This window comes from Neomonachus schauinslandi, chromosome 7, assembly GCF_002201575.2.
Source record: "Neomonachus schauinslandi chromosome 7, ASM220157v2, whole genome shotgun sequence".
Taxonomy (NCBI): Eukaryota; Metazoa; Chordata; class Mammalia; order Carnivora; family Phocidae; genus Neomonachus; species Neomonachus schauinslandi.
This window is the reverse complement of record NC_058409.1, coordinates 4,604,189-4,617,918: the sequence shown is the minus strand read 5'-3', so window position 1 is coordinate 4,617,918 and position 13,730 is coordinate 4,604,189. Positions and strand designations below refer to the sequence as shown.

General features: G+C 49.0%; 1 protein-coding gene across 1 annotated transcript; it reads left to right on the top strand.

Annotated features, from left to right (window-relative positions):
- Positions 1-7,386: 7,386 nt before the first annotated feature.
- Positions 7,387-10,001, top strand: PROP1 (PROP paired-like homeobox 1). The gene is made up of 3 exons (XM_021690957.1): positions 7,387-7,495; positions 8,689-8,921; positions 9,663-10,001. Exons 1-3 carry the CDS (start codon positions 7,387-7,389, stop codon positions 9,999-10,001), a joined length of 681 nt encoding a protein of 226 aa, XP_021546632.1.
- Positions 10,002-13,730: the final 3,729 nt, after the last annotated feature.

The window sequence follows — 13,730 nt, the reverse complement described above, 5'->3', positions numbered from 1 at the left end:
GGTTGTGATTCTTGATTTTGGCTCAGGTCATCTCGGGGTTGTGAGACTAAGCCCCAGATCGGGGAGTGTGGAGACTGCTTAGGATTCTCTCTCTCCCTCTCCTCCTTCTGCCCCTCCGTCCACCTCGTGCTGTATCAAAAAAAAAAAAGGGAGGGAGGGAGGAAGGAAGGAAGGAAGGAAAGAAAGAAAAAGAAAAGAAAGAATTGATAGCTTACTTAACAGCATTTAGTCTCCTGACCTAAGAGCATAGCATATTTCTTCATTTTAAAAGGTTTCCTTTAATTTCTCTGATGAATGTTATTTTTAGTCTTCAGTGGACAGATTGCTCACATTTTTGACAGCTTTAAACACTAAACACTTCATATTTTTATGCTACTGTAAATGGTACTAGCTTTTTAATTTAAATTTCTTACTGTTTGTTGTTATATGATTTTTTAAAAATCTTGCTCTCGAATCCTAAAACTTTGCTAACCTCACTAATTAGCTCTAGTAGATTGTTTATAATTCCACCAGAAATTCTCCATGGTTGAGTATTTTGTCCACACACATAGGCAGTTTTACTTCTTTCTTTCTAATCCAGTGCCCTTTAATAAAGATATTTTCTGCTCACAACACTTCTGACCCCAAATGTGTGGGTTTTGTCGTGTTTTTTGTTTTTTTCTTTTCCTCCCGCACTGACAACTAATTCTCTAATTCTCAGGACACCACTTGGATGTCCTACAATTAAATTCAGTTCTGACACTTTCGTGACCTCACGTAGATCCCAGAGGTCAAGGGCTTGGTCCTACAAGTCTGCCCAAACCTCAGATGCCAGTTACAAGTAGTGGGTCCCCAGGTTACCCACACTCTGTCTAACTTGGTTACAAATTGAGAGTTCCACGACCTCCTCCTCAGGTTGGATAATTTGCTATAATGGCTCACAGACCTTAAGGAAACACTTCACTATCACTGGTTTATTATAAAGGATATTATAAAAGATACAAATAGCCAAATGGAGAGGCACCATAGGGATGGCCCTGAGTACACGAGCTTCTGGTCCCGTGGAGTCTGGGATGTGCCACCCCCCGAACACTTGGGTGCTCTCTGAAGCTCTCTGAATCCTATAGTTTAGGAATTTTGATGGAGATTTCATTATGTTGGCATGTTGGTTAAATCATGGGCCATTGGTGATTAATTCATAATCTCCAGTGTCTCCTCCCTCCCTGGAGGCGAGGGACTGGGGCTAAAAGTTATAACTGACTAACCACCTCGTTGGTTCCTCTGGCAACCAGCCCCTGTCCTGAAGCTAGCTAGGGGCCCACCAAGAGTCATTTCATTAGCATACATTTAGGTATGGTCCGAGGGCCTTATTATGCATAACAAAATATGGTCCTCTCTCCCCATCACTCAGGAAATCCCAAGGGTTTTAGAAGCTCTTGTGTCAGGAACTAGGGATGAAGATTAAATACATATGGCCAATTACATCACATTTTTATTTCTTTTTATTGCCTCATTATACTGGCTGGAACCTCCAGTACAATATTGAATAGAAGTGGTAAGAATAGACATTCCTGTCTTGTCCCGAATTTGTTAAAATTTATTTGAGAGAGAGAGAGACAGAGCTTGAGCATGAGCAGGGGGAGGGGCAGAGGGAGACAGAGAGGGGAAGTAGACTCCTTGCTGAGCACAGAGCCCCGCATGGGGCTGGATCCCAGGACCCTGAGGACAAGACCTGAGCCTAAATCAACCGGTTAACCTACTGAACCCCTTGTTCCTAATTTTAAGGGGAAAGTAGTCTCCCTTTCAACATTAAGTATGATGTTAGCTGTAGGTTTTTCATATGTGACTTTAATCAAGTTGAGAAAATCTTCTGTTCCTATTTTACTCAGTGGTTTTATTATGAATGTATGCTAAATTTTGTCTGTTGCATTTGCTATGTCTATTGGGATGGTTTTCCTTTTTTAGTTTGTTAATATAGTGAATTGCATGTATTGAATTTCTAATGTTAGTCCAACTTTGCATTCCTGGGGTAAAGCCCATTTGGTCATATGTATTATCCCATTTAGATATGATGAGATACTGATTTTCTGAAGTTTTATCCAGGATCCCCAATGAATCTATATTCATAAAGAATATTGGCCTGTCATTATAATGTTTTATAAAATGAATTGGGAAGGTACTCACACCTTTTCAATTTTCTGAAAGAACTTGTGTCCAGTTTTATTATATATTTCTTAAAAGTTTGATAGAATTCACCAGTGTAGCCATCTGGGCCTGAAGTCTTCTTTGTGGGAAGTTTTTTTAAACTATAATTAAGTAATTAGTTATATATAGAGCTACCTCATTTATCTATTTATTGTTGGGTTAGCTTTGATAGATTGCCTTTCATAAGATTGTCCATTTCATCTGATTTATCAACTTTACTGGAATAAAGGTGTTCTTAATATTCTCTTACTATCCTTTTACTATCTTTAGAATCTGTACTGATTTACCTCTGTCATTCTTTGTATTAGTCATTTCTGTCTTATCTTTGTCCTGATCGGCTTTGCTAGAGATTCTAGTGTTTTTCATTTTCTTAGGGAACCAGCCTTCAGTTGTATTAATTTTCACTATTACCTATCTGTTTTCTATTTCATTGATTTAAATTGTCAAAGAAAAATCAGAATCAAAAACATTTTATTCAGGATTATTGCAATAAGGGAAAGGAGTCCTAAGTATAAGAACCAGGCTTAATTCAGAATATAGCATGTGCAAGTTGGAATTTATAGTCAAGGAGCAAGGTGAAGGGCAGTGGATGGAAAGTTGCTAAGAGGGACACCAGGTATAGTGGAAGATTCTAGTTAGACTGACTGAACAGGATTCTTTGCTGAAGACAGCCCAGGGTGAACACACCTCACTTGAGGGAGGGTGGAAGTTGAGGAACCCTACCAGGGATGGAGGGTAACCAGATATCAAGGGTGGGAGATTCTGGTTAAACTGATTTTGAAGGGTTCTTGCTGAAACTGGGGTTTATAAGGAAGTACACGAGTGGGCCTAAGAGAAGGAGCTCGACTCAGGCTTTGTCCAGGAAAAATCTTCATCAACAATCTGATCTCTATTATGTTCTTTTTTCTTCTTACTTTGGGTTTCATTTGCAACTAGACATTCATTTGTCTAGTTAAGATAAAGGTTAGTAATTGATTTAAGACCTTTCTCCTTTTTCCTCCCTCCCTCCCTCCCTCTCCCCCTTTCTCTCTTATCTCCTGCGTTGGGGGCCTTGGGGATTAAGTGGTTTTTCTATGTCAGCATGCCCTTTGCAAAATAAGAGCCATCTGGGGTTTCTGGACGGGGGGTGGGGGGGTGGGGGGGTGCGGGGGGGGGTGCAGGATACCTTTTCAGTGTCTGGATCCTTTCAGGTCAGGGAATTCCTTATAGGGTCAGAGTTTTCCAAATCTCACCTTGCCTTTGTCTGGATATGTACATGTCCGTGGTCTAGGTTCTGGGTGCCCTAGAGGGTTGAGGAACATTGTGAGTTCAGGCCATCATGCCGACTGTAAGGTGTGGAAGTCAACACTTCTTGGAGGGCTCATGTATCCTAGCGACTGAATTCAACCCTGTGCCCTAGGGATTCAGGAATCAGATAAGGTCAGAATGACTCTGAGGGCTAGAGTCTCCCAGGGACTGTAGTAGTAAGAAGAAGGATAATAAATGAAATAAAGTAGCATTTTTGCCCGTGTTTACTACGTTCAAGGTAAGTCCTAAATGCTTCTCTTTCATTAACTCTCAATCCTCACGTCTTCCACCATCGTGATCCTCACTATCTGTGGATTCCGTGTTTGGGAAGTCATCTACTCACTAAAATTTATTTGAAACCCCAAGGTCACTACTCTCTTGCAATACTCTGGCCCCTGGGTGGTCATTTGCAGCTGTGCGCAGTGGGATGAAAACTTTGAGCTGCCCCATTCCCAGCTGAGGTCAAACAAAGCGGCGGCTCTGCCTTCTTATTTTAACTTCCATACTATAAACAGGTGTCTTTTTGCAGTCTCTTAAGTGCCGCCATTTCTCGCATTTTTGTGCTTTTTTGGGTAATTTTGCTGCGTAATGTGGCTTCCAAGCGAAGTTCTTGAAGGGCTAAGCGCAGGAAGGCCGCGATGTGCTTTAGGGAGAAAATCCTGTGCTCTCTAACCCTTGTTCAGGCGTGAGCCACAGTGCTGTTGGCCCTGAGGTCAGTGTTAGTAAGTTAGCAGTATATACCAAAATAAGATATCTTTAAACAGAAACACATACAACAAGGTTATGTATTGATCAGTTGATGAAAATGTTGTGACCTGGGGCGCCTGGGTGGCTCAGTGGGTTAAGCCTCCGACTCTAGGTTTTGGCTCTGCTGTCAGTCGTGAGACCATCGTAGTGTTGGGCTCTGTGCTCAGCAGGGAATCTATTTAAGTTTCTCTCTCTGATGTGTTCTGTGGGTTCTCCCTCTCTCTCTCTCAAATAAATGAATTTAAAAGAAAAAAGAAAAAAGAAAATGTGGCTAGGGGCTCACAGGAACCTGTCTTTTGGAGCAATGGTTCAACATTCACTAACTCAGTGTTCGTAGTAACTTTATGGAACACAGCTACATCAAATAAAGAGAATCAGGGGCGCCTGGGTGGCTCAGTCAGTTAAGCGTCTGCCTTTAGCTTAGGTCATGATCCCAGGGTCCTGGGATCGGGCCCCGCATCGGGCTCCCAGCTCAGCCAGGAGTCTGCTTCTCCCTCTCCCTCTGACCTTCCCCACTGCTTGTGCTTTCTCTCTCTCTCTCTCAAATGAATAAATAAAAAAATTAAAAAAAAATAAAATAAAGAGAACCAACTGTATTATTATCCCCAGATGATAAAGCTGAGGCACAGAGATATTAAGAAATGAGCCCAGGATCACATGGCATGGCAAGGGGTATAGCTGGGATTTGAACCCAGGGCTGTTTGGCTTCAGAACTTACACTCCTCCCCTCTACACCATTCTCCTTCTTGTAGCATGAGGGGATCCTGGGTGTCAGGCCTCCTTGATGGTCAGGATTGGGGGTTGGAATCAGCATGCCCCCTGGAAGACTAGATGCCTCTAAGCTTCCCAGCCCCTGAGGGATTATGGTATTCTGGAATGGCAAGTCAAACTGGCTGTGTCTCAGCGTCCTTGCAGAGTGGGGGTAGTGAGTCAGAGTTTCTTCATAATATCAGAGCATCCTGGGGCAATCAGGCTGTCCTGGATGGCCCGGCAGAGTTTCCTTGTAGGGTTAGGGTATCTCGAGGCTGCAGGATGTTTTGGAATTCAGTGTTTGCTTGTATCCAAGCTGACTACTTGTTACTGGGTCTTAGGAGGTCAGGATGCCCTGGGGCTCGGGTTGCTCCAGGACATCACAGTCTACACTGGGGTTGGGGGAGAAAGGTGGGTGTCTTGGATCAATGCTGCTCAGCTTTAATACGGTTATGGACTAAATGTTTTCGTCTTCCCCACCTCCATTCATATGTTGAAGCCCTAACAACTGTGTGATGGCATTTGGAGGTGGGGCCTTTGATCGGGGTTAGACGAGATCATGAGGGGAGGGCCCCAGTGATGGGATTAGTATCCGGACAGGAAGAAGAAAGATCAGAGGTGGTTCTCTCTCTGCCACGTGAAGACACAGAAGGCATCTGTCTACAACCTGGGGACAGAGTCTTCACCAGGACCCGAATCAGCTGGCCCCTCGACCTTGGACTTTGCACTTCCAGAACTGTGAGAAATAATTGTCTACTGTGGAAGCCACCCATCCTTGGGTATTTTGTTACAGAAGCCTGAGCTGATGAAGAGAAATGTACATTCATTTCTCCCAGGGGTTTTGTTACAATGCAGATTCTGGTTCAGTAGGACAAAGGGGGGGCTGCTGAGTTCTGCATTTATAACAAGCTCTCCTGTGCTGCTGGTGCTGCTGATCGTGGGCCATATTGGAAACATCAAGATCCTAGAGGATTTTTTTTTTTTTTTTTGGTCTTAAATTGTCAGGGTGCTTTTAAAGGTTGTGTGTGAAAGATTAGCATGACCAAGGGATCCAGATTGTCCCTTCCAAGAGGGGCAGGGTGTCCTCATTGGGTCAGTGTGTCCTGAGAGGTTAGGACCTCATGGCAGGGTCAGGGGTATCTTCTAGTAGAGGCAGAACATTCTGATTTCAGTGTGTCCTAGAGAATCCTAGAGTCCTGGGGTATCAGGTTGTCTTTAAAGGGTCAGGATGCCCTACAGGTGTCAGAATGGACTTTTTGGGTCTAAGTAATCTCAAGAAGCAGAATACTGTGGGTGTCAGGGTATCCTTCTGGGTGCTACAAGGTTTCCTTGAAGAATCGGAATGTCAGGATGTGGTGGGACTCTCAGTCTCCTGCAGAGTCCACAAGTCCAAGGGGTCAGGATGCACCTGGAATTCCAATGCTCTTTGAGGGTCAGGGTTTTCTGAATGTCTGGGTGACCTTGGAAGGTCACGGAGTCCCCGGGGGTCTGAGTGAACGAGGAGGTGATGTTTGGGGGAAGAAAGCAGACCATACTTGAGAACTGCAGTGTCCTGCTGGACATTCATTCTGTGGTTCAGGTTGTCCTGTGGGGGTGGGGGTGGGGTACATCTAGTATATTCTCAGAATCAGGGCATCTAGAAGGGGCCAGAATGCACTGGTGTCTTTTAGTTTTTTAGTTTCTTGGAAACAGGTCCTTGGATATCACCCACATGCTGAGATGCCAGGCAGGCCCTGCTCCTGGCCTGCATTTGCACCCCCTTTCCCCAAGGTGGGGTTCTGAGGAAGGGTCTTAGGAGGAATGCATTTACTTCTTATCCTGCCTGCTCCCAGGAGGGGATTTAACAGGACAAAAGAACTTGGTCCTCTGGGAATACGAGCTCTTGGCCCCAGTCCCTGGACCCTCCAACTGAGCACCTTCCCTCATCCGGCTTGTGATCCTCCCCTGAAGAAGGGGGCTCTGGTGGCCAGGCAATGATTGGACGGGCCCCCAGGGGCGAGGAGCAGGTCACTCCTCCAAGGCTCAGGGAGAAGGAGGTGGTGTGGGATTGCAAGCTGGGAAAGTAGGCAGCTGAGAGCAAAGGGATAGGACAGCATCACGGAGACAGGGAGCGGGAGACAGGGGGCAGGCAGCGGGAAGTTGAGGCACGAACGGAGAAACAGGGTCCGGGCAAGGCAGAGAGAATGCAATGATACTCAGGCAAAGGAAGGGGGAATTAGAAAAAAATTTAGAAAAAAGGAGAGACAGTGAGAAAGGCCAAGACATCTATCTGTATCTACATCCACGCATAGAGCCAGAGGTATAAACAGAGGGAGAAGGAGGCGTGGAGGGGAACCGACAGACCAGAGAAAGACTGACCCAGGAGCAGAGACTCGGGGACACGGGAGACGGGACTGTCTTAGGTCTTTGTTGTTAGCCATGGAAGCGGAAGGCAGGAGTGAGCAGGGTAAGCACAAGAAGGGGCGACTTTGCAGCAGCCTCTGGCCCCAGAGCTACCCCGCCCCTGGGACTCTGACCTCCACGGTGGGTGAGTGAATCTCTGGGCTGGTTCTGAGGCAGCAGGTGGGGTGGCCGTGAGGGGTGGGGGCTCCATGCTTAGGCTCCTGGCGGGGCAGTGGTTCCCCACGAGGAAGGTGAGGAGGGGGCATAAAAAGCAGAATCCGAGAATGCTAAAACCTTGGGCATCTCAGAAAGCATGGGGAGGGACAAGTCCTGGGCTTCGCAGACAGGACCCGCAGATGGGACCCGAGCGTGGACGGGCTGCTGAACAGCACCCGCGGGGGGGGGGGGGGGGGGGGGGGGAGGGGGAGGTGAGGCTGAAATCCAGCTCCTCCCTCCTGAGCTCCCAGGTCGCCCACCGCACGGCCTCCTCGGAGGTGGGCAGCTGCAGGGGCCAGGGCTTGGGATCCCCTGTGACCAGCGGCTGGACGCATGTGTGTCCCCCAGGTGGACAGGGAGCGCTGGGTGGGAGCCACACCCTTGGTCCCCATGGGGATGGGTGCCTCAGCTCCAGACATCTCCTTTTCACAGTGTGTGCCTTCCAGGTGTTTCCTTTCGCTCCGTGTTCTCCCTTCCCCGGCTGGCTCTCAGACTAATTAGTGTGGGGGCTTAGTGAGCCTGTGGGGAGGAGAGGCAAGCCTTTCCCACGAGCTCAGGTTCCTGCAGCCCGGCGGCCGGGCCAGGGCCAGGGCCAGGGCCGGGGTAGGCGAGAAGGCGAAATGCGTGTGAGGGGAGGGTGGGCCTGAGCGGAAGAGGGAGGGATGTTTCATCTGCCCAGCTGGAGGGCCTAGGAGGGCGGGAGCAGTCTCCAGAAGGCGTGCGCTGAACGTGAGCCTGGAGAGCCGGGAACGGGGGTGGGGGTGGGGGTCATAGAGACCCGGACAGAGGAGCCCCACGGGGTGAGACCCGGGAGGCTAGTCCACGTGCCCAGAGAGGGGCGCCCGGTGCCCGGGCATGTTCCGTGGGCGTGGGCATTCAGTGAAGGGAGGCAGACAGGGCCCCAGGGCGTGAAGTGGGGCTGCACAGCGTGTGTGGAGAGCAGAGCGCGGGTTAGGGCCCTCCGACGGGCGGCGGGGCGAGGCTGAGCTGCGTTCCCCGCCTGTGAGAGCCGAAGGGTTTCTGGTCGGGGCAGAGTGTGTAAGCAGCAGCGGGGCGCTGAGGAGAACGGGGGGCACAGGTGGGTCCACTCCGCACAACCTCTGCCCTCCCCTCCATCCTCAGACACGAGCCCTCGGCCCTACAGGAAGCTCTCTGGTGCAGGAGTGCGGAGAGCAAGGCTTTCCCCCGAAGGAGGACAGAGGGGTCGCCCCCACTCCCGGCGCCGCCACCGTACCACCTTCAGTCCGGCCCAGTTGGAGCAGCTGGAGACAGCCTTTGGGAGGAGTCAGTACCCCGACATTTGGGCCCGAGAGGGCCTGGCCCGCGACACAGGCCTCAGCGAGGCCAGAATCCAGGTGATGCCCTGGGATCCCCCTCCTCTTCCGGGAAGAGTTGCAGATTTGGCTCTGGAACTACTGGGGTCTAAATTCTCCTAGGCATTACAGCCGTCCCCTCAGCGTTCCCCAGAACACAGCCTCATCTGCATCGGGGATGTCCCTGGAACTGAACCCACGCTCTAACCTGGTCTAACTGGAGTTTCGACACCCTACCCGCAACCTTAACAGGGATGGGAATTCCAACAGAAATACGATCTTAACTGTTTGCATGCATACATAGCCTTGTCCCTAACCATGGCCTTGAAACCCAGCCAGCCTGATGCTCCGTCCATCCGAACCATCGAGGTAGTTAATCTTAGGTGCAAACCCTACCCTAAATCCAGCCCCGTCTCTAACCATTAAACTCATGTACGGTCTTAATCTCTAATAACCCTCGGGGACGTTTCCTGTTCTCTGTGGAGGGGAAAATGCCATTGTGTCATAATTGAGCTCTTTCTCGTGGGAAGTTGACATTTCGGACTCCCCCAGATTTGCAGTGGAACAAATTTAGACACAGGTTGGGGTGACGGTGTGGGTCTCGCTTTGTGAGGAGGCCCAGCTCAGCTGTGCCTCTGGGAAGAGCTTTCCTTCCTCTTCGGTGTGGGAGAGGCTTATGCTAGATACCTGAAGCTTTTGTCATTGACGGGGAGGGGGCTCTGATGTGACAGGGCCCCCATATGAGAGAGAGGCTCTGATGTGGCTGTTCTCCCCCTTCCTCAGGTCTGGTTCCAGAACCGCAGAGCTAAGCAGAGGAAGCAAGAGCGGTCGCTGCTCCAGCCACTGGCCCATCTGTCTCCTGCCACCTTCTCTGGTTTCTTGCCCGAGTCCCCTGCTTGCCCCTACTCCTACCCAACACCACCTCCACCCATGACCTGCTTCCCTCACCCCTACAACCACGCCCTTCCCTCTCAGCCCTCCACCGGCGGTTCCTTTGTTCGACCCCACCAGCCTGAAGACTGGTACCCTGCCTTGCACCCAACCCCTGCTGGCCATCTGCCCTGCCCCCCACCCCCAACCATGCTTCCCCTCAGCCTTGAGCCACCAAAGTCCTGGAACTAAGGTGGGACAGGTGCTGATAAGGTAATTCCCCCAGCCCATGGCCCTGGTGAAATGCACAGAAAGCTGGGTGGCTTCCCTTCCTTCCAAGGGTCAAGTCGAAATTTGGTGAGAGGCAGCTCAGAGATCGGGAATTTAGAAATGGGAGGTCCTGCTGAAGAAGGCCCACTGAGGTGATTAGTTGAGGGAATTTAGGGAGGTGAACTTTCTAGAAGATAGAGGTAAAAAGCCTCAGTGGTGGTGTCCGGTGGAAGGGTGGATATTGATGGAAGCAACTTGAGTAATTGTTGCTGCTGGTGAATGGAAGTGACTGAACATGATAGAACTTTCGGGGCTTCATTGATTAAGATCACAGTTGAAGATCTTCACCCAGTGGTTTCTAGCTGATTTCAATAAGGCTTTTCATTCAAAGTCCACCTGTTCATCCTTCCCCGTCACCCACCCCACCACCCAAATCAGTCATTAACTTTTGTTCATTAATGTTCTAGAAATACCGCTTGAATTTCTTTCTCTCTTTTCCATTCTAGCAGACACTTTGCCTTTTCCGGCCCCCTGTCTTCTAACTAATCCTCCTCAGTGGCTCCCTTAATCCAGCCTTTCCCATTGCCAACAGGACCCTGCAAGTCTGATCACCACAGAACAGCTCTCCAATGTCTTACAAACAATAAATAAGACCTGAGTCTTCGACATGACTTTGAAATCGACTGCATGTCATAACATATATGGTTTCTAATAGAGAAGAAACCATTTGATTCAGGGCTGACTTTTCCAAATGCCAACCATGAGTCTTAAGGTTTGCAAGAGGTCATTCCCAGGAAAGAACCTGCCGTGAAGGGCCTTGGTCTGAGCCCTCCTGGCAGAAACGTGGTGCAGCCTTGTTGTGGTACCACTTACATATCATAAGGCTTATAATGTACTTATTTACTCATAATGGGCTTACTTACATGTACGCCCACCTCACTTATCGGTAGGCCCATAGAAAACTTCTGAGTGAACAAGCCCCTAGGGATGGGTATTCCATGTTATTTATGGAATTTTACATTTTTAAAAGTCTGGAGTCAAAACGTCTGTGCTGTACCTTTGCCCTCCCATTGAATGATCTCCTTGGGCCAGGCTGCCTTCCAGAAACATTACACCAGCCTCCAAAATTCCCCGAGTGTTGGCTTCAGCACATCCTTGTTGCCCTGTACCATTTTGACGCTCTTGTCCACTGAGAGCGATGTCTCCTTGTTGCTTATTTGTAAGCTTTCATTTACTCAGTTGCTAGTGAGAGGTAAAATAGTTCCATGTTTATTGGCAATTTGTAGGTTTCCTGCCTTGCTTCTTGGAGGTATCTGTGTATTTGTTTATTGGTAGAGTCATTTTTTATTAGTGATTGAGAGCACTTTGTGCAGTAGGGACAGAAATATCTATTTAGATGTGTTGCGGCTGTTTTTGGCTATTTCTGTTACTTGTGTTCTAGCCTTTCTGAGCAAGGCTTTCCTGGGAGAATTAAGCTGTAGGTACCTGTCATGTGTAACTTCTGTTTTCAGCACCTGGAATGCTACCAGTTAGGTAGAATTGGTAGAACTTGAGAAATTATTCACCCTGTTCATTCTCTGTGTTGTGTGGTTTGGATGAGGAACCCCAGCCGAGACCTCTCCCCTTGTTTTTACCAGCTCCACCCACATTTTCTCCACTATTTGGATCAAAGTGTTACACTTGAATCATCTGAACTTTATTTTAGGATGCGCAGTCATGCCAAGTAGTCATGTAATTTCCTCTCAACCTGCTAGCCAGTCTTACCGGTGTAACGTTGAATTGCAAAGTCCTGCTTTTTCACACACTAAGTTCTCCTTTATACACAGGACCGCTGTAGACGCCTGGTTCTTTTCCATCAATTAGCTTGTCTCTTCTGGCACCACCACCACCATCGGGTTTTCATTATGCAAAATTTAAGGATTATTGATATCTTTAAAATCTTAAATCATCTTATCCAAACACAGATGTGTCCTGTCATTTTTTCCAGACTCTTCTTATGTCATTCAGGAATTGCATGCATATACCTAAAACAAATCTTAATAGGAGTTCTATAAATTACAAAAATAATATATACTCTTTGTAACAAGTCTACTCAATGTAGCATATATATCACATATATGACAGTATATTTATATGTATATTAGCCTGGATTAACCACAAAAGCCTTATGCTGAGCAAAAAAACCTTTTTTTCCCCCGGAAAAGTACCTTCACTGTATCATACCATTTATATAAAGTTTTAACGGTGCAAAATGATTTTAAAAGTGATAAAAATTTAAATGCATATTAGGATGCATATATATTAAGTAAAAACTGAAGACCGGCAGTTTCTGGAGGACGTTTGCACCCTACGGGCCCCTTCTCTCTGCTCACCTGGGAACCCCGGTGCCTCCAGTGTGGGAGAATGACCTGGCGGGATGGAGCCTTCGGGGTTAACACGGCATCACAGAGGCCTGGCAGGTTTTCTTGTAAAGCCCAGGTGGAAGGGCAGGGAGCACCTCAACTCTTCTCCTTTCCCTGTCCTCCCTTCTCGGTAGAAGAGATACTCTTAAAACTGGCAGAGGGTTGGAAGCTGCCCCAATTGGGAATTAAAGAAAAGAAAAGGGCGAACTCAGCTGGCTGAGTCAGTAGAGCATGTGACTCTTGATCTCAGGGTCGTGAGTTCGAGCCCCATGTTGGGTGTAGAGATTACCTAAAAAATAAATGAATAAACTTAAAAAAAAAGAAAAAGAACTGTCCTTCAAGCAGTAACAGCCCCTCCCACCTCCCCGCCAACCAGAGGGGAGATGCAGCTACACGAGGGAGAAAAGATCAGGGATTCATCTTTGCGTTGTGAAATCAAAATACCTGGTCTTTCAGGAAGATTCCCAGCAGGATCCAAATCCCAGTTTAGAAAACGGAAGCACTTGGAGCATGAAAAGGGGCGTGGGGAAGTTCTGGGGTTGCCTGGCCGGCCGCGTGGGCTCCAGGGCACGGAGTGATGCACTGCAGAAGACCCAGGGGCTGGACCGCAGAGTCCCCGGCGCCGCCGCGAGGGGACTGCGAGGCTCGGTCGCCAAGACCCCTGTGGTGGGGCCTGGGAGCGCGCGGGGAGAGCACAGGCAGTGCGCACGCGGGGTCCAAGCGGGCCCCTGCGGGCGGCAGGTGCGGTCTACGCAACCTGGGCGACTCGCGATCGCAATTTAACAACCAGGCGTAAGAAAGCAGAGGTTGTAAAACATTCAGCTGCCGTGAGAACCCTCGATTGCCAGGAGCATTCCAGGGAGGGACCGGCTGGAACCGGCAGGACGCCAGGTCGGGGCCGCTTCCGGCGCCACCGGCCTCACCTTACCCTGGAGCTCGGAGCTCGAGGGCAGTGCGTTTCCCCAGGCTTCACCCCTTCTCGGCGGGAGTTTGGCGCATCTCTGGCCTGTGGGCCGTCTGGCCAGCGCACACCGTACCTGGCCGCCTTGCAGGATGCAGCTCTCAGGCTCAGAGTTTGCAGTCCCCGAAACATGGCCAGCGCGTCACCCCTGACAGCAAGTCTTGAGAAGACTTTACAGGCGCATTTTCAGTTTTCCTTCAGAATGGGGACGCCTGGCTCCCGAGATTGGCAAGAGGACAAGTGAAGACCAGACCCCTGATCAATGCTTGCCTGACATCTCTACCAGCCCCTGCTCCTTCCTGTACCACGAAAGACCTCTCCAGTTCGAGGGCGTACTCAGACTGCACG